The 21996-nt window shown below is 36.9% G+C and overlaps 1 protein-coding gene across 1 annotated transcript in view; it reads left to right on the plus strand.

Annotated features, from left to right (window-relative positions):
• PKN2 (protein kinase N2) overlaps positions 1-21996 on the plus strand; it is a 55049-nt gene that overhangs the window by 14913 nt on the left and 18140 nt on the right. The window contains exons 2-4 of the mRNA XM_050306344.1: positions 9091-9391; positions 17244-17395; positions 21668-21785. Of these exons, the coding sequence (XP_050162301.1) occupies positions 9091-9391; positions 17244-17395; positions 21668-21785 (571 nt within the window). The remainder of the gene's footprint in view (positions 1-9090; positions 9392-17243; positions 17396-21667; positions 21786-21996) is intronic.

Below are 21996 nucleotides of genomic sequence, written 5' to 3' on the forward strand. Positions count from 1 at the left end.
TGAAAGTTGAAATTGCCAGAAACAAAGAAGTTTGGTATTTTTCCTTTTTAATTGATAATTATTCATGACAGAAATGGAGGTTCTCATATATGGAAACTTTGTGGTGCTTTTCAGGTTAAAGAAGTGAATTGATCTTTAGCAGTGTTCTGATACTTGTATGTGTTGTTGAGAAAGTCCTGTTTATTAGATGAGGATTTCTTTTGCATGATTTCAGTGTTTAAGATTTTTAACCTGCACTACAAGAACAGAGAAGCTCCAATTGTAGTGACTTCTTTGTGTAGTAAGACATTTTAGCATTCTTCTCTTGCAGTTTAGTTAGAACTGTGTTACACTGAAGTACCAGCACTTAAGAGATGTGGCAATAGCTGATACTGTGAGTTGTGCATGAGCAGAATGGTCAGTCTATTGCATTATCTGAGATAGATAATAATACTTTTGTAATAGAAGCTATTATATCATTTAATTTTATCATAATAGAAGAAAAACACCTTACAAATGGGAGTGGACCTGATTGTCAGTAAGTATTAATGACTGGGGTTTGGATTCCTTGGGATTTTATTTTCCTATTTCTGCAGAGTAACTAAAACTCCTTCACAAGCAGAAGTTTAACCACACACCTTTATCTTAGTGTTAACATTACAGCTGTTAAAAATGTATAGTTGCAATGTTAACTTCATATTAAGGTAAGGATATTTTTGGATGCATGCCCAACAATTTATCACCTTTGTACAGGGTGCATTGAGTTTGAGGAGGAGCTATCAAAGTCATAAGACGTGATTGTGACTCATGTCTGTTGACTTGACCTTTCTACCTTTGAAAATCTCTTCCACCGAGTTAAATATCACATCTTGTAGCTTGGATAAGGATATTATTTTTTCAAACATCTTGAGCTATATATGTCATATTATTCTGCTCTGAATGTTAGACAAAACCACATAAATATATTAAAAAAACAAAAGTATTTATATTGGGGTAATATAAAAAAAGTTACTCGCTTGCTGTTGCAACAGAAATCCTTGTTTTTTTTTTTTTTTTTTAAGTCAAACTTCTTGAGTTTGCTTTAACACACACTTCCACAGATATCTTACTAGTTGTGCTGGAACTAGTATGGGGAAGGGGGAGAGTGTTTCTGTCTTGTGGACAGATTGCTAGTTTCTGTATTACTAGTACTTAGAGGCAAATTCTCCACACAACATTTGCATGACCTTAGCTTTATCTTAGATAGTTCTGTTTCTTGACTAAGTCATGTTGGACTTCAAGCATTTCAAAGCAGTAAAACAGCTTCTTGCACCAAACTTAAGCTTAATATAACTACAGAGGAATCGATCAAGTCAAACTGAGACAAGTCTAGTGATAAGAATTTGTCTTAAAAAAAAAAAACCCTTGTTTTAGTCTCTAGCAATAATTCAAAATGTGTATATTCATTTCTAAAAGAAATGGATATCCATATGTACTATTTGGCAAGTATATTAAAATACACACTTTATTTTAAAAGTACATTCTGTATATATTGAAGAAGTAATTCTAGGCCATCCGGACAAAGTTGTTTATATATTTATATGGTACAGAAAATTGCAGATATTTACATGATTAAAACAGTAACTGTAATATTTATTTGAAAGTGTTTAAAGTAACAAACAAACCAAAGTTCACTGATATCTAAGTCCCTTTCAATGCATGTATTTGCTATTAATTTTAAAACTTAAAAGGTTCTTATTTTAAAGCAGCCTCAAACTGTTAAACACTCAAAAATAGTAATTTCTCTGCCATTTACCAGTCTTCATATTTTTATGGGATCTTAAGAATTTTTCACTGAAGTATGTCTCAAAACAAGACTAAATTTTCCAGTTCAAATTTAGAAAATGCAAAACAAGTTTGTGCATGAAATTCCTGTGTTGGCAGTAGGAGGTAGGACACAGATGCCGTTATTTTCACTGCCCAGTCCAGAACAGTAAGTGTACAGCTCCAGTTGAGAATCTGTGACTAAGGGACTTAAAATATTTTGAACTTGCTTCTCTTTCATTTATTGAATTGTTACTTAATCCACCTTGTTTTCCTCATCTTCTAAAGGGAAGTGTGTGTATTTACCACATTTGGAATATATGCTATGATAGCATTGCAGGAATTAGATGAGAAATTATCATTTCAGTGCTTTGACTGCATGCACCTTGGTGAGGCTGCGTTTTAGGGGAATTACTTCAGTCTTCTTGGCACAGTCTTACGATACATCATTATTGGTGATATTTTCAGTGTGCAGTATGGTATTAACGTTTCATAAAATCTTTTCCCCTCTATCTTGAAAGAGATTGTTTATATTTTGGTATTTAATAGAGTTTCAACTGATGTGTGTGGTCTGCTGGAAACCGTACTAATTATGTAAAATGCAATTTTCTTCTGAGTATTTTATTCTCATATATTACGAGAAGCTAAATGAAAACTAAGACAGCAAAGTCTCATGGAGAATGGAGGAGTGGTGGTGTTATAGGTGTGGCTTCATATGCTGGTCTTATTCGTGGACACATATTAATAAAGGTTATGACAGCAGGCCCTATTCATTGTAACTGCGATTCTGCTGTTTCTTTTTCACATCTGAAACTAGAAAGAGTAAGGTTTGTTTCCACCACGCTGGACTCTGCTGGAATTTTTTGGCAGGCAGTAGGAACTTCAAGTTATAGATAAAAGCTTGGAAACTGCTGAAGTGTTTGTACAGTGCCTGTTGCCAGAATATCTAGTCACGCTTCTTGGATACTGTAGCCATCTGTGACCTCAGATTTGGGTGCTCATCACCTGTGCTGTGCCGTAGCCTCCATCCAGTCCTTGTGATCATGAGAAAGGTCACTGTGGGGATTTTCTTTCAATGTCATGTTTCTTTGCAAGCCTCCTTGCAGGTTCTTCTCCTCCTGTGAAACCATCAGAAGCCGCTACATCGAGAAGCGGCTGAAGGCTGCATTTTTTAAAATGTTTTCATTCCCTTTTGTAGTAAAGAAATCTCTTTCTTACATCCCTTTCTCTAACTGATGTTGGCACAGCACTGCATGGACACAATTTCCAGTTCTCTAAGCGAGTCTGTACTGCTGTTGGAGCACATTTTGGGGGGGACATGTTCTTTGTGTTAGTAAATGCTGGCCTAATCGGGGATTGTTGGTGGCTGGAAGCTGAGATGTTAACAAGGAATCCCCAGGGAATTTTATTACCTGTTTAGGTGCAGTGTTCTGGCTGAGGCAGGTCACACAGCTTTTCACAGAGGAGCTGGAGGACCAAGGTCTGCCGCTCAGCAGCTGTTACCTGAGTAAAAACCAACATTCCTCCTGAAGTATTCTTCAGTGCAACAGCTCAGACTAGAGAGAGGGGCCGAGAGGACCAGCTGATTGAGGACCTCCCTATTTTAAGGAACACTTTTTTTCCTTTTTTTTTTAAATCTATTTCGTCTCTTATAGGCGGGCACTCACTGTTTGCACACAGGAATTGAACCCCATTTAATCAGTGTCCTACTTGAATTCATCCACGTATAATGCAATGCACTATGGATATTTCTGCCTTAAACAGCCTCTTGTTACAAAGCAGAGAGCTGTGACTGAGATTAAATTTAAATCCTGATTTGTGACATGTTAGCACGGCAAACTAATGCCAAAATCTATTAAGCCTCCAAGGTTTTGTTTTTTTTTTTTTTTTGTTCTTGACGTTTGGTGAGTGCTGAGATCTTGACCACAATCACATTTGCTTCTGGGCAGGAGGAAATAGTCCATGTAGTTCCAGTAATCCAGACAAGCCGTCACATCTGGTTTTATGAATGACTTCGGGGGGAAGGGAAGTTTGCAATTGATTAACATTGTTCTTAAAATCAAAGACTACTCTAGTTTCAGGAATTACTCTAGAGAACTTCAGGGACCTTGGCAGTTAGCTCAGAAAAGCAAACTTTTTCCTTTTCCTCTTTTTTTTTTTTTTTTTTTTTAAATCCTAAAAAAGTATTTAGAATTTATATTAAGAGATGTAGTTCCAAATATGTACTTCCAGCTCTTCAAAATTAAATTACAAATTTAATCGTACATAAGATGAAAATCATGAAACTCTTATTTTTATATTCAAAACGAGTATGCTTGTATTAAATAGCTAAGCATTTCAGCTATACTTGTCAAACAGGTTTTCTTACTACCTAATTGTCTAGAAACTGTTACTAAAATTCAAGACCATATCAAAACAAATGCCAATACTTTGAGGAAAAAATATAAGCAGTTTTACTGTGAGTTTTGAGATATCTGGTTTGGGTTTTTTTCTAAAGGCAGGTTCACTGTGTGCTAATAGCACATGGGTAGGAAGTGTAAATAATGTGTTAAGCATGCTCTATTTGAAAGCTCCACTTACCTTTCTATAACAACTCCTACCAGAAGTCAGCAATCTAAATTCTTGCCCTAGTCAATATTCTCAATATAGAATGTATGATATAACACAGTATAGTTGTACTGTGCTCTTAGGAGCAAGTCTTTGGGAGTTATTAATGCCCAGGTTTTCAGTATTATCTTTTTTTTTTTTTTGTAAGAGATGGCAGTTCGATAATCTCGTTTTGAATTCACAGTCATTCAGTTTACACAATTTAAGCAGATTCTCTGGTATCTTCATCTTCGTGATCCTCTCTTCTGTTCAGCAGTGCCACTGCCTTCATTCAGCAGTTTAGGTGTTTTATTAGATGGGATTTTGGGTGGTGGATGCCATATGTCAAGGCACCTGTTTCACAAGTTACTTGGTTCAGAATTGACCTGAGGCAAAAGCATAAGCCCCCTATGGGTTCTCATAAACAGTATTACTACTTTCTTTCACCACATCAGCCAGAATAGACTGTATTATTGAAAGACATGCTCAGACCACTACTCATTATTTTCAGCAATTATACTTAAAACATTTCCCAGGAGTACAGAAATTGAAGGCTGGCATCTTGAGTTAATCTATGTAAATAGATAGTTTTGAGCCAGCAATCAAAGTGAGGTTGAGTCCACTGCAGAGGGAAAGCTGTATATGTGGGCTCTTTTTTTTTTTTTTTTTTTTTTTATCAGTACTATCCAATTTGTGGTCCTTGATAGTTCATTTTGATAAACATAGCTTTGGTTTCATTACATGCTGAAATGTTTCAGAAATGCCCAGTCTGGCTCACAAACATGTATTTTCCCACTGCAGAGGTGTGCACTGCTGCCTTCAGGTGCTGGGTGGGCGATGCTGCCCTTCGCTGCTGCTCGGGCCGAGATCTGGGTCACCAGCAGCTGCTTTGCCGAGTAGTCCAGTACTGGGACCTCCCAGCAAAGACTGGCCCTTCTCTTCTAACCAGCAGTCACAACACTACCAGAATGCAAAAAGAAACTGAGAATAAGTAACTGGCTGCCCATTCTTTTGTCTTGGATTTTAAAGCAATGAGGCCTGTTCTCTGTTTTGCCAGCAGGAGTGGTTTAGTCATTTTCTGTTCAGAGCATTTCCACTTTTAAGATATTTTATGTTAAGTGATTCTGAGAGGGAGAGCAAAGGAAGGAGCTGTGCAAAACTCATTGATGGCTTCTTGGTGTAGAGAATGTGAATGATCTCTCCTGTCTTTGCACCCTGCCTGCTTGAGCAGAGCAAAGGAAAGGTCTTGGGCCCTGCCTCCAAGACTGTTGTTTCTTTTAACAGATTTAATTATCAGGTTTAGGGGGCAGAACACCTACAACCTAAAGGATGTGAGGTTCAACCTGGGAGGGAGTTTATCCAAGTGGAGAAAATAATTTTTGGAAAGAATATTCACCTCTAACAAGAGACTTGTAATAGGATGTCATCAAATAAAGCTGGAATATCGTGTATTTTAAATCACTTCAGTTTAAAAGTGTATTTTTGAGTTTGGAGTTCTGGGAGGTGCTTTTCTTAAAGAAAAAATCCTGCCTCATTTCTCTTACCCAGCTATTAGAAATTCTGTCCAGTTGTGCCAGTGTGGGCATTATCTGCATTTTAAATGCTTTTGAGGCTACTCATCTCTGCAGGGTGAGGATCTGTCTCAATCCATTGCCTCATCCCAGCAGCAAAACTCATCAGCACAGGACCAGAGCAGCTTCAGTTGCAGAACACATTCTTGCTCTGCATTCACAGTGACCTTCAGGGGTCACAGGGGTCACTGGGTGCACAGTTGCCTCCTTGGAAGAATTTATGTCCCAGTGACCTTTGTGCCAGGTAACTGGGTGAGAGAGTACTTTTGGTTTAAAAGTATCACTAACTCGGAATGATGGGAGAGACTGAAGGAGTATCATCTGTGGCTTTTGGGGGGATTTAAAGATGAATGTTGAAATGCACAGGCAGTGTGAGGAGCTTCCAGTGTTAGTATCCATAGTGTTGAACTCTCAGCTTTCTTAGAAGCAGATTGAAGCAGACAGCTCTGTATCCTGAAACCCTTGGGCCCAGGGACAAAGATGCTGCTAAGACAGCTTAGGTTGAGGAGACCTTTAACTCAATTAGTGCAAATTTGGAAGGCAAATTACTAATGATCATGAAGATCTAATTTCATTGAAGACTTGCTAGAGACTATATGTGGAACAAGGGCTCCAAAAACCTGGATATGGAAGAACATAACATCCCTTTAACAGATGGGATGTAGGGCTTGCAGAGGGATAAAAACCTCCCCTGTAACAAAGTACGTTATTGTTCAACAGATAACCAATTGACTGAAGTCTCTTTGGTAAACCCTAGGGAAGAATATTTCTGAATTATTTATATTTTAATTACATTGTTCTGTTTGAGAGGTGTACATTCTTGGCATAATTTTAGCATACTTCAGGTGCTATTGAAACACAGAATAAAGGTTTACTTTTGGGTTTGGGGTGGGATTTGGTGGTTTTGTTGGGATTTGGTTTGGGTTTTTTTAATCTCCATTTGTCATTTATCTTCCTCCTCCGAACTTTGAAAAATGTAATATCCTACTTTGAGGAGGCAGATGATGAATTTATTTCTAGGAACTTGCAGAACAGGCACAAAGGATTATGGTTTAAAAATACAAAATTTTTATTTGCAAAATTTTTTTAATCTCTGTTTTTAAAGGCTATATAATAGTATGAGAATCCTGATGTGTTAGAAAAACGGGGAAATCAAAGTTCTTAATCTAATTTGGATATGTTTACTACCTAAACAAATAGTGTCCAATACAGTTGCTATATTATTTTATTTCCACTTTCAGTTGTTTCTCAAAACACTCAACACGTGATTTCCTTCATTATGGATATGCACCTTTGTACCAGTTGCTCATTGCTATTGATTATTCTCATTAAAAGAAAGTTGATTCGTTTTATATGCCTATATATGGAAACAGTGTCATGTATTTCCCAGTCCAACTATTAATAGCCTCTCTACATATGCATAATTATTTATTTTAATCTGCACAGAGAAATGCACTCACAAGTGAACTTGAAGTAAATTTGCATTGTTTTTATTCCCTTTACTTTCTCACTCAGTTTGTCATCTTTACGTTGCTTACTTCTTTTTTACTGACAGTCAAATTCTGTGGCAAGATAGTGCTTCCAACCACTTTTAATACTTAAGAATCTTTGAGTTGTTAACTTTTTGTACTAAAAGTAGCAGCTGTGGGTAGAAATATTTTAATGAGAGATTCAGGAAACTTATAAAATTATAATTGAGGACTAGTAGATTGGATCTTGCTTATGGAAGGCAGTTATCGCTGCAACATGCACAGATTGAAATACTTTGACCAACATTATTTGTTGTCATATATGGTCCAGCCACAACCTTTATGATCCAAAGTCTTTTGAAATCAAAATTACTGTGGACAGTCTCTAGTGATTGCATGTTCTGGACATTCTTCAGTTTATTAGCTGATGCTGTCTGTGCTCCTAAACTGCTTCCCAAATGTTTTCTTCTACTGTTTACTGTGCTGTATTGTTATTTTTTACAGCAGCAAATAGTGATAACAACTAATTTTACAGCAAAAACATTCAAAATCTTAGTTACCCCTTCAAATACCTTACTGTCCACCTAATTTTTCTGCAGTCTAGGTAATTTCATTATCATGCTTAAGAAAATTTACTGGAATTTTGTTCTCTTGGGTATTTATGTGCAAATCAGACCACTCATTTATTAAATCCTGAATTAGGACTGGGTCATATTCTAAGTTCAGGAGAACCCTTCTTTAATCTTCACTCACTTAGCTCTAGCTGGGACTTTTGGGTAGGACCTGAACTCATTATTCGGTGTCCAGGTATAAGACAGAGGAAATTGTGTCACATGTGTAATTAATTGCATTTGAACTTTATTGATGTAGGTTCTATAACATGCGCTTTGTGCTCTTACTTCTCAGTGATCTGTGAATGCACACTGGGCACAAGCACAGGCTCCTGTGCACTGGGGGTCTGACATTTCATCCCTTGCTCCCTTACTGCACCAACTGCAATCATTTTCCTTTTCATTTCAGCTTAGCTTACCTGCACAAGAAAGCAAGATTTTTTTATTATTACTATTTTTTTAAAGTGAAAGACTTCACTTGAGGAACTTAAAAAATAAAAAACCTAGCAAATGTGTTTTCCAGTAACAACTTGACAAATCTTCATAAAGATGGCAATATTTCTTTAAACAACTGAAAACAACAGCATGGGGTTTTATAATTTTTTTTTTTTTACAATCTTTAAAAGGAATCTATTCTAATGAATGTATAAAAATTCATCATAGATAATAATTGTTAGAAGTTAGTCTTATTTCCTGTATCCATCTGGTCTATTAAAACACAAATTAAATCTAGAAAATTACAAATGTGAATCATTAACTCTGAGGCATATAAACGCCAGGCAAGCAGCCATGACAAATCCAAAAGTATTTAAATCTCTTGGTGTTAAAAATAGGCATAGTAAAGATGTCACTAAATTTAAAATCTGTTGTAAAATGTAACTCCAGTGAACATGTAATATCTTGTGAGATTGTTGCTTTAGGTCAGTGTTGGTGTAAACCTACGATTCATAAATGTTCTTGCAAAGCAAGTGTTTAACATACAGGGACCTTAATCCTGGTTACTTTAAGTGTGGGGTATGTGTTGACAGAAATGGTGTTTCCTGGTGCTTATATTACTGTTTTTCTTCCTAGGGGGATGCCAAAGGTCTCGTAACCTCTGAGAACGTGAGCGCTGGCCAGAAGTTGGACTTCTCAGATACAATGGTACAGCAGAAGCTGGATGAAATAAAGGACCAAATCAAGCGGGAAATAAGGAAGGAACTTAAAATCAAGGAGGGAGCAGAGAACCTCAGGAAGGTCACAACAGATAAAAAGAACTTGGCATATGTGGACAACATTTTGAAAAAATCGAATAAGAAGTTAGAAGACTTGCATCATAAGTTACAGGAGCTAAATGCACACATTGTTGTAACGGATCTAGAAGATGTTGCAGGTACCCTGTGTTACTGTGAAATCAGTTTTTCCTCATAGCTGAGATAAGCTGTACCCCATTGCACTGGAAAAAATTGCTCTGTGAACGAGCGAATCCTTAGTTGGCAAGCTTGTTACTTATGTATGTCTCTTTGTTTTGATTCACAAATGAGTGTTCAGTACTTTTGAGTTTCTAGGGAACACTGTATTTCATGGACTGTGAGTTCTTCACTTTCAGTTCTTACTGTATTAAAGTATTTTCTCAGTCACTGTAATATTTCCTAATAGCTTTTCGCTGTATAAAAGCAAATATCAGTAGCTCTCCCAGTGGCTTTCTCCAACTTACACTGTAGGCATCAGCATTAATGCACCTTTTTATTCTAGAGGAGAAAAATTTACAACATTTATACTTGAAAGTATAAATGTTGGGCATAAAAGTATAAAACTTGGGTTTTATTTTTTTAAACTTAAGACTTAACTCAGAAAATGTTTTTATGTTATGCTATTATCTGACTAACTTATCAAACATTTCTAACAGTGACACTTCTTAGGATTTGTTAAGTCTCCAAGGCTTTTCCACAGCAAAGCTACAATTTTAAAGACAATTGGAAATTGTTTTCACAGAATCACAGAATGGTTGTAGTTAATGGTTTTAATTAGTATTTTCTGCGGTGTGGCAGTGAGTCAGTACTAATTTTGAATGTATTTTTTAAGAATACCAGGCTTGGTATTTTAAGATGGAATGTTGTGAAAGTAAACAGTCCTTTTTCAGCTCTGTGGAATGACCTGCTGGATACTGCCAGCTTGGTGATTTCACATTGCACAGGCTCTTCTTGGCAAAAAGTTAATAAATGTGCACAAGCCATGGAAGGTTTATGTGAAGTGAATGCAAACTCTAAAGAAGCTTGGGCAGCAGAACAGAAGTGCATCATCCCTGTGCTGGAAGGTGGGTTACTGTGAGAATTTAGGAAAGTACTGGAAGGACTCTCTGGCCCAGTGACATCCTGCCAAGGTGTTCAGGTGTCCGTGTGTGGTCCAAGGTGGCCTGCACAGTATCCTCTGCATTCTCTGCTCTTTTGGCTTTTGATCTGTGCGAGATCAGAGAGGCGGAACAGGGACACAGCTGGAACTAGTGAGGCAAAGTGGCTGCTGCAGCGTGAAATGGGAATGAATACAATAATGTATGCTTCTTACATAGCCACTGGGCTTTGGGTAGACATAAAGCATTCTGTTCCATATCTGCTAAGGTTTATGAAAATCTGCTTCAATGTGACAGTAGTGTGGCTTTTAAAGGAGCAGAACAGGAAGTAAATGATACACAAACTGTGTATAGACCAAATATTAAAAATCTGCGCAGACATAAGTTTGCAAAATTCATCTAGTACTAGAACTCAAAAAGCGGATGAGCAGAGAATGCTCTTGTTGGAATGCTCTCTTCCAGTGTAGCATTTTTAAAACCCTTATCATAATGAGTTAATGAGCAATATTGCCATTGTGTGTGTCTTGGGAAATACAGTAGAGGTTCAAAGGATAAAAGATCAAGGTTGATAAATTTATGTGCTTCGGCATGCATTTCATGTGTGCTAAACTTCTTAGTACTATGTTTTTAAATTCCATTCCATTCTATTCTAAGTGTTATTTGTACAGTCTTAATTATTGAAATATGCAAGAAAAAAGTATTAATTCTGCGGAGATCTTTATAATGTCTGTAAAGTATCACATCAGGTATTTGTATATAAGAACCATTTTAATAGAATATTTTGCATAATCTTTTTAAGGGGAAAAAAGATAGTCTTCTATTAATGTCTCGTTTTAGATCAAAGATTTACAAGCATCCGCCCTACAAAATTGAAATGCTTGAGTTTTTTATACTATTTGCCTTGTAACTTGATTGCTTGTCTTCTTCCTCATTCATGGTCAGTAGTTCATGGAGGAGGAGCACTATCAGTAAATGTTCTGTGTGTCCTGAGACTAATGGGTGCAAGTCATCTGGGTGATAATCTGATTGTTAGTACTGAAGTCTTAGGTTTGACTTAAGGTGTTAGTGAGTTTGGCCTTTGCAAAATAGGGTTGGTAATATAGAAGCTGTGACATGCAAACTGTGTGTGTGTACATGCACACACACTTATTATTCAGGAAGTGCATAGACACATAACCCTAAAGGTCACTGCCATCTGACAGAAGATACCTCTGTGGAGAGGTCACAGGTATCTCAGTTTAGGAATTCTTGCTTTTGCTGGAGTCAGCAGTGAACTTAATAACCATTTACTGATGAATATGGGAGCTCCCTGAATAAGTGCATTGTTTCCAGGGGTTATCTTTATTCCATGTTACTGCTTTTCACTTCAGCTCATGTTTGACCTTCCTCTGGTCAGTTAGTAACAACTTATTTAAAAGACAGAAGGAAATACTATGGGAAATTTTTAGACTGTGCAGATCATGAATGCTGAAAATAAGGTAAAGAAGGATTCAAGAACTATGGGAGTCAAGGTCTGTGTTCTCTTTGTGTACTTCAGCATTTTTCTGGGGTGGCCCTGGTTTTCATTCTGTCTTACAGAACGTTTAGGTTTTTGCAGTTTCCAAGTAGCAAAGTCAGGATTGAGATGCATTGAGGCAATGATCCCTTTGACTTGTCATGCCTGAACTCTGAATTTTTTTGTTCTGTTGACTGGTTGAAAGGTCATTATGGTAACTTAAAGCAGTCATTTAATCTTGCCTTGTTCCTATATCTGAAAAGTGGGTGTGAACATATATTTGTAAAGTGCTCCCAAGTTAGAACTGAGAAGTGCCATGAAGCTGTTGTGACTCTTACTGTTGCTTATGGTATCAAGCAGTAACTTCTATTACTTTAACAAACTATTTTTAGTGTAACTGCTTTGTCATCAGCACAATCTAATCAATACATGTTAAAACCACTAAATACAGTGTTAACAAGTCAAATGTAGAAAAATGTGTTTTTATAACATTCCCTTTTAAACAAGATGTTTTTATGGTAGTTTATCTAGAGCTGAAAGCTTTCCAAGTCTTAATGCCATAGGAAATTATTTTCACAATTATTTGAAGAATTGGTACTAAACTTTAACCAAAAAGTATGGTTTGCCGAAAAGCCATTTTCCTGAGTGTGAGGGTAGATTTGGCAGTGGGTATGTGATTCAGAAACAAATTTTCAGCATAACAAAGGTGTTCTTTACCTTATGGGTTCCTGATGAGTCCAAGTTTGTTTTAGAAGTGGGACTTTGTACCCAAGTCTGCCCTTGTCGTGCAGCGTATTAGTCATACAAGGATGTGGAAGTTTAAAATTTGTAGGTCAGCACTTAAAAGTAAGCAGAATCCAGCAATAAGAGTAGGACAAGCCTAATGACCATTACTGCTGAAAGTCTTTGAGAGATGTAATATGTAACATGGGGGTGATGGCTTCTGTTTTAGAGATGAAGAAATTTTGTATCTTGAAAACATACTTCACAGTAGCACAGATTAAATTGGTATTTTTCTTATGTGTGTAAAAAGTAGCAGTGCAGATTGGGGTTTTTAATATGATTCAGTAGAGGTGCAAGACTGAAATAGCGTACCTACAGCAAATCACCAATTTAATTAGGCATAGAGTTAATACAGAGAAAATCTATGAATTGGGAAATTAATTTGTCTCGTAGAGCTGAAGTTAAGATGTATAGAGAGGAGTGATGGTAGAAATACCTTTGAGGGATTTGACGGAACTGGATAAAACATGGAGAACATGAACTCAAAAAGGCAAGTTCATGCCTCTTCTTCCATTCTCCTAACTAACGGGTAAGCTATCACCTTCACATCAAATTTGGCTGTAGGCATCACAAAGAAGATAAATTATTTTTTTTAAGAATGTGATTAGCTGACAGGGGAGGGAAGGAGATTTTTTGTCGCTACAAATGACTGAGGTTAATCTGTTGGACACCGGAGTGTCCATATAACACCAATTACTGGAAGCTGTTGGAGGCAGCAACAAAATTGATATAAGTAGTGACTTCTTAGACAGCAGACTCCACTTACAAGGCTTATATCCATAGGAATTTCATGGTAACTTTTGGGAATCTTAGTACAAAATACCAGTGTTGAAACAATCTCCTGTCACTTTTTTATTAGTTAAAATTGGCTGTTACCTAATGGAAATTCAGTTGAACTCCAGAAGTTTCCAGGAGGTCGGTGCTGGATGTTTTCTGAGTGCAGAATATCCACTGCTGCCTTGGACCTACTGATGGCTTAGTTCAGGTGCTGATCCAACCATCTGACTCCCTGAGAAAAGCCTGATGATGCCTCTTTCTTCCTCCCTTCAGCTATAACTAAACATGCATCGCAGAGATTTTTGGGGGTATGACACTGATGAGGCTAACTGCAATTAAATATCCTCAAATAAGATTAAAATTAACTATTTACCAAAGAGCACTTGCTACTAATTGAGTAGCTTAACAGCATGCTGCAGTACCATCTGGGAACCCAAATTCAGAAAGTTACTCGGGATCCTGGATTTCACACTGAGCTCACTGAAGAAATAGTGTATGTAGCATCTGGGGAAGAGTCCCCAAAGGAATGAGCAGCAGTCTCAGCAGAGTAGAGTTGTGTAACTAATCTTAATAAATATAATTTAGATGGGAGTGCTGGTAAAAGGCCATTTTGCTGATGAGCACTGTGCAAAGACTCAATCTGAAAAGGTTTTCGGAAGAGCAAAGATCACAGTTAAGATAAACGTTTCAGACTGCGAACTGCCATTGTCCTCATGTAATCCAAATATTAAAAAACAATCCATTAAATCATCCCTATTAACCTCTTTTAAGTCTGATGAGTAAATTTTTATGAAAACAGGATATTGCAGGTGCTGGGAAAGCAGCATTGCAGCTCCTCCAGCAGCCTGGATGTTTGCTAACCAGCCACACAAAACTCACTCATGTTAAGTAACAACATTTATCATTTTTCAGCAAAATGACATGCCTGTTGTACTTCAACTTAAGTTCACTTGAAATGCATCTGTTACTTCACTTGATATTCACTGTCAAGAATATTTGGGCCTGGGAGCCCAAGCCTGTACTGAGCAAAGCTCTTGCTGTCCTATGCAAAGTTGTATTTGAATGCATCCAAAATGGCAAGTCTTGTACTGCCTGTATTGACCAGCAAACTGGAGAATCTCTTCTGTTCCCCACTCCCTACTTACCTACTATGAGTGAAATATCAGTTTGGTATGAGTATTTAACTCTTGTTTAACTTTAAGCATATACATAAATCCCATTGATTGCAATTATCTGGATGAATTTATTACTTATTTGTACTATTAAGATGACCTTCAGAGGAGATTTGAGCCTCTCTGTGTAGTGCTGTACACAAATAGGTCTGAGATAACCAGCCATATGAAGTCATTACAACCTGATATTACAAAGAGAAAGGGAAACAGCTCATACTCATTTAGCTTGTAATGTTGCTGCTAAGATTGCCGACACTTTCCATAATAGAACCGGTTTATCTGGCTGATTTAAAAATTTAATCTATAAGAATTCTGTAAGAAGCTGCCTCGGGCTGCTTACTGGCTTGTAATGGTGGGGGGCTGTCGGTGGGAGCAGAAGGAGTCACTTGGAAACTCTGAAAAGCTGTTGATACTGTTTTTTTCTTTAAAAAAACAGTATCTTTGTTAAGAAACCATATTGTTCCATGTTTGGGAGTTTAGGGAGCAACTACTACGCCTGAAGGCAAAAAATTACTTCTTCCCAGCAATTAGTCGATACTGCAGAAAAGTTTCCTTTGCTGTTGGTTACCAACAGAGCACATCATAGTACAACAATTTCAGCTAAATAGCAGAGGGTAGGTTAGGCCCAAAAGTACAGACCAACTCTTGAGATGACCCAGGTAAGTGATGTGGTTACACCTTCTCACTGGAGACATGCAAAGGGAGATAATAACAGCTGCCTGGGCAACCTGAACCCAGGTATCTCTAATTAGTCCTTAACTTGCAACTTGAGTGTTGTTTTAATGCAAAGGGAGACTGGTTGTGTGCATCTTTAAAAGCTTTGAAAGCAGACTTCAGGAGCCCCACAGTCTTCACAGGGATCATCAGAGGGCTGGGATCTTTAAGTGATACAGGCTTGCATCATAAATCTAAAGTTGGTAAATATTCATTTATATGAATCTACTTTACAAGGAGACTTGACACTGTGACTTTCAAGTTTTGTGTTTGTTCTCATTTTGAATAGATTATTAGGTGAGAATTAGTTAAAAGTGAAGACCTAAGTGAGAGGAAAGCATGTTGTTAATCTTTGTTTTACTAATAAAAGATTTAAAGTAAAGCTGTTCAAGTGCAGTTCCACAGAGAAACAAAGACAAAACATTAAGGAGAGAATCAACGACAAAACAGACAGATGAGGAATAATGCAGATTTTCTTTTCTTTTTTAACATTAGTATTTTCTGTCCTACCTTTAAGTAGTGAGGATGCAGTAAGAGACTTGAAGTGGCTTTGAAGAGTGAATTAGCAGCAGAGGAAAGTAAACTTCTCCTTACATGAAATCTGTATGTAGACTCGGCAAAGATTGCAATTTAGGAGGAAATTACCCAGCAAACTTGGAAGTAAAATGTATTAAATCTCCAAAAGTAGTTATCAGAAGCTTTTACAGAAGAAATATGAAATGGCAGATAAGACATCTCCCTATGACATCTCATAAATAACAATTTGTAAGTTACTAGTCCAATGCCTGTATTTTCTGATAACTGAGGATTTCAGGAACTTGATTCTTCACACTAGTTTTAATTCAAGGAAAATTATTACAGTTGGAAAAAATACTGTACTGTTCATATTGGGTAAATACTATCTTCCAGGAGAACAACTAATGTCATTTGTCCATAGAGAAGGTATTCTCTCAGTTGTTAGGGTAGAGGGAATAAAAAATATTTTAAAAATTATTAAAGTGGAAATTATTTTTTTCTTTTTTAGTAAAAGGTTGGAAGAGAAGCCATTGGGACTTCCCATGTTAGGGAAGATAGCTAAAGGACAGTTGTGCTGGAAATAGTCCAGTGACCACTTATTTTCAGTTTGCTAACAGTTCATTTTGCAGAAGCTGACATATGAACCAGTGGTTAACAGACTGGTTAAGAAAAGTTAAGGAGTTTGACTGTAATTTTAATTGATAAAACTAGCTTGGATTTCATTAAGTTAATCCAGCAAGATGGAGATCCAAACACAGTAATATTGTCAAACAAAAAAGCTTTATCCTTCTCACAGATCACAGCCATTCAATAACCTGTCTGTATATCCAGTTATCCCTGAATTCTGTTAATGTTTCCAGAGGAAGAGTCATTCAGCTTTACGACTAAGAAAAAGGCTCATTTTGTCTGTTCTCAACTTTGACATAAAGAGTGTCTTTAGTGTTCACACTGGAATAGATGAGGATCTACTCAACAGCTGTATCCAGACAATGCTCATTAGTATTGAATATTATTATCCAAGTTTGTTTTTAAAACGCTTAGATTTAAAAGAAGGAGCGTAAAAAAGCTTAGTGTAAAACTGCATTTTTTTATTGACTCAAGACATTCCAGAAGAAATAAATCTCCTTTGAGATAAAAATAGACCTGGCTGCAAACCTGCCTGTTTGACCGCTCCCGGAAGTGATTCATGTGAATTAGGACATGTGTAGGAGTCACTGGGCTTTCGGGAGGCTTTTCATGTTAAGGCGCATTTGCAGTGCTTGTTGCAAAGTAGCTCTGGACAGGAGGGTCAGTCTTAATTCTTAAGTATGATGTTCCACTTCTGTTTAATGTATAACTTAATAGGATAGAGTGTAAGGTGGGTTTGGGGGGAGTGGTTTGGGTTTTTTCTTCCTGTGTTTTTTTTCTGCACACATTACATCTTACCTTTAATTCACAGATTGTCCCAGCACTCCCGATACTCCAAATAGCGATCCTCGGCTTTCTACTAACAACAGATTGATGGCCTTAAAGAAGCAATTGGATATAGAACTGAAGGTAAAACAGGGAGCAGAAAATATGATTCAGATGTACTCAAATGGCTCTTCAAAGGTAAGGCTTTGGAATGCTTGAAGAACATGAAATTACTGTGGATTTTCATATTGCTGTAGTGTGACTGTACAATGTATAAACATTACGCAAATTCCAGTATTTTTAGTTTGGGGTACATTTTTGTTAAATAATTAAGTCAGAGGTTACAAATTACCATTTTCTGTTGTGGTTTGATATCCATTGAAGTGATTGTTTTGTCAGTTTGTGCACATGCAGTTCAACCTAAATAACAAATCCGGCTTACTAAATTTAGTACATCTAGTAATCTTTGACCATGTGTGATTCACTTAGCAGCAAAGCTTGGTATAACACTGGCTGGAGTCTGATGCTCTTCCTAGCTCTGCTCAAAAAAAAAAATTCAATTAGTTTAAAATTATAATACGCACAACAACTACAAAAAAGGCAGCATTGCCAAGTATGCTTCTGATATGGACATCCAGTTGTAGCTAGCAGTAAAAAGATTTTTTAATGGAAGTGTTGTAATCTAGAGGTAGCATCTGATAGTGAAATTAAAAATAAATCCACACTTACTCCTATATCTGAATTTTAAATACTTGCACTCACTCTCTCTTGATAGCACCAGAATTTTTCCAGGGAGGTGGAGGAAAGTGTCTGCTAACCTCTAAATGGGTTTGACTTATTACATATTCCTTACTATGTAATAAAATTCATCATACCCCAAGAATCCCTTAACTCTAGTGAAAGACAAGCCAAACCTTTTAAGTGAAAGAAAACAAACCAAAACAAAAACATCAACAAAAAAAGCTGCAGAAACCAATGAAAAAATAGTTACAACACATATTTTATTAGGGAGTCATACTTCTCAAATGAGAAAAAAGGGAGGGGAAGATCCTCTACTTATCTGCCCCTTCACCTTTCATTTGTTACTCTTTAGCTGTTCTTTTCATTTATTTTTACTAAGTCATTAAGGAGATGAATTTCCAAATTAAGGGGAAACATAAGGATAAATATAACAAGTAGTATGTAGTAGCTTGGTTATATGTTTTTGTGTCCAGACAATAGTAAGTAAAATAGAAATGTTTTAAGATCTTAACTGAGCCAACACACAGCTAGGTCAGTGAGCTTACTAAAAAGAAGTGTTTGACTTGAAGAGCAGGCATCTCTGAATTATGTTGCCACCCCTTATAAGTGATTCTAATCTGAGCGTTGGAAAGGAATTTCACTTTTCTGAGTGAATTTGTGCTAGGAGTTGGTGGAGAGGCAGATCACTTCGTTATCTGCCTACTGTATAACTTTCTTATACCTTGAAAGAATGGCAGTGAATGCTGCTTTCTCCCAGAAAAATGAGTTTAGATTAGGTGAACCATAGTTCCAACCACCAAGTGGTTGAAAGTGACCTCTAACATACTAGCTTGGGGCAAATGGAAGAAATACCTGGAGTGCATGTTATGACTAAGGGCCTGGGAATGCTGTCCATGCACCACAGTCCCTGATCTCCTGGAAAACCTTGGAGTCTACATCCTCTGAGGCCATGTACTTAACATCAGGTACACTTAAAACTAATGATCAGCTGACCCAAATGGATCAAAAGACATACATGAATTAAGTTTCTAATAAACTCTCGGTAAGTAACCTTATAACAGGCTGGAAAAACTTAACTAAACACTTAGGCCTGTAATATTAGCCATTGTTAGCAGGCCTGGATCAGACTAGGTAGAGAGGATAAATTCTGGCTTGCTTTATGATTGAGACATGTAATTAAAATTTATGATTGAATCTTGTATTTGCAATTGGTAAATGCTTAAGTCAGCCTACCAGATTGGGGTTATATAGTATCTGGGCTAGAGAGAGCAAGCTGGAAAGCACAAAAGCATTGCCAGCCACTTCAGCAAACAGGATGGAAATGGTGCGTATTCATTCTCTCATTTTCGTAATGTCAGTAGTGAGTTAGTGTGGCAGGTTTGAACCATAGACTTGAGCATGCTGGTAATGTTTTAAAAAGCAGAGCTTAAAAGAACGCAGTGTCTGGATGAGGTGGGCGAAGGGGGCAGAAATGACGAGTTTGAATACAACCCTGGTAATCCAGTAGTTCTTTAAAAAGTAGTCGCAGGACCCTCTTTAAACATCTTAAACTCATTTGTGACCTTTATTCAAGTGTACAATATGATCTAATTTCAAATCTGTGTATTATTTCCAGACCTGAATTCAGTGGAGGGAGGTCATAATTTGTTTTCTAAAAATGAAAAAGCAGTCTGTTAATAAACTCATCATCCATCTCATGGGAAGCTTTTCCCTTTGTACTTACTCTACTTGCTTCAGTAACACTCAGCTCAACCTATTTGTACTTAAACATTTCTGAGATAAGTCATCTTTTCTTGGATGTGTGTGGGTTCTCTGAGATCCCCTGACAGCTTTGCAGATCAGCTTCACAGGCACTGTCAGTTCTATACTCAGAAGATGCATTGAAATACTTTGTATTCAGCCTCCAACACTAAAAGAGCTGCTGAGTGTTACACATACATTTTGATTCTGAAGATGAGATCTTCTGTCTCTTGAAAACATAAGGGTATCTCTATAATCCTGAATCGCCTCCATTCTACACGCTGAAGGGCCCCTGAGCAAGCAAATCCATTGCAGTAAGAGGCTATGAGGGATAATCAAGAGCAGCAAGATGAAAAATAAGATAAAAGTAAAGATACAGACAAAGAAACACAGAGTATTTATACATCAGAATGATGTGTGGATAAGGTTTATTGCAGGATTCTAGACTTACTTGTAATCTATTACTTAAATCCCATACTCTGCTAAAGACAGTGGTTATTTCAAAAGTTCACATTTGTATTTGAGAAGGCACCGACTCAGGAAATCCCGTGTGATCATTAGCTCATTGGATAGCTACCATGGAATCTTAAAATATGAAAACTAGAGGTATCTCTCTGAAATGTTGATCCGTACTAAAACTTTTAAAAGCAAGAGTTCTGAGCTTATGGTGTGCAGAAGGGACACAAGCTCTTCCCATGCAACCAAAGTCTTTTTATGTGGAGATCTTGGTGTATCTACCCTGCAGAACATAGGGCAGCATTAAAATACCTGAGTGAGTAATATGTTAGGTGCAAGGTCATAGAGGAGCTCCATGAAGGTAAATTTCTCAGCCTACAGATTTTTCTCACCATATGCTTCACAGTGCCAGTATTTCTAGCTCTGGGATCTGTGCTTCACTGCAGTTCTTTGTCTTGATTCTGGCAAGGGGAAGAATTTAATTTCTTTAACTTCTTAAATAATTGATAACTTCATTATAAAATTAAAAATATAAGTATAAACCATGTCCATGGGAAAGTAACTTATTAATGAGGTTATAGAGTGACTACAAAATGAGTTAACCAAAATACCCTTTGGGCTATAACAAGGGTGATACACATCTGCACTGACTGCTGTTAATTACTGTGATTGATTGGTACTGCACAGACAGGACAAATAGAGTGCCTTAAATTTTCTTATACCTTTCCTTTTTTTTCTTACTGCAAGTCAGATCACCTTTAAGTTATCTGGTAATTCCCAGAGTGTACAGGGAGAGCCACATGGCAGCCATAGGAGTTCATGCAAGTTCATTTTCAGGAATGTTCTCTTCTAAACAGTTTCTTGTGATAGTGCTTTTGAAAACAAAAATTGGTTATCCTGGTTTATTTAGGTAAAAAAGTACTACACTCAAGCTGCTGATGAAATACCTAATGAAGTGGCCCTCGTTTGTTATGTATTTATTAATGCAAAAAATCTTCAGCTCTGATTTGTTCAGGAAAATATACTGCAGACTTATGTATAATGTGCTATGTAAGCAATTTTGCATTTCTAATTTCAGTATTGAAGATCAGCTCAGATTAACTAGTACAATTACTTTTATATGGGCTTAGTCTAGCAAATTTGTCTATTACAAGAGTTCTTAGCATACTTGGAAAATTTGAGTTATTGTACATAATGTTGGGAGTATTTTGCACTCAATGTCTTATCCTTTCTTTAGTATCAGCTCACAAAACATTGATCTACACATGTAATGTTTCTAGATCATGCCTCCTTAATTCAGCTTGAAACACATGCAGTTTCCATGGGAGTGGCTTACAGTCTTTAATCAACCAGTGCCTCTGTCCTAACTTAATTGCCATTAATATCCTTGTGTGCTTAGTTGAATTGGTCTGCTATACCAAATGAAATACATAGATTTAGTTCTTGTTCCTAAGTATGTGTGTTTTGAAATTTTCAATGTGTTTTGTTCCATGAAGGAGTTTATGATTTAAACCTTTCTGTTTGTTTTGATAGGATCGAAAACTTCTTGCCACAGCTCAGCAGATGCTTCAGGACAGCAAGACAAAAGTAGAAGTTATAAGGATGCAGATTCTTCAGGCAGTCCAGACCAATGAATTGGCTTTTGATAATGGTGATGGTGTAGAAAGGAAACATGAATCATTCATGTCAGGATGCCTTGTAGATATGTACCCATATGCACACAGAGATACTGTAAATTTCTAGTAGGAATGTTTGACAAAGCTTGCATGATCCAAAAATAATCATAGGCTAGGCAAAACTTTGTGTTGGGGTGCCAAATACATCTGACTTGAAAGAAAATACCTTCAGCTTAATGAAGAGAA

Source organism: Myiozetetes cayanensis, unplaced genomic scaffold (assembly GCF_022539395.1).
Source record: "Myiozetetes cayanensis isolate MyiCay16 unplaced genomic scaffold, myiCay2020 scf12, whole genome shotgun sequence".
Taxonomy (NCBI): domain Eukaryota; kingdom Metazoa; phylum Chordata; class Aves; order Passeriformes; family Tyrannidae; genus Myiozetetes; species Myiozetetes cayanensis.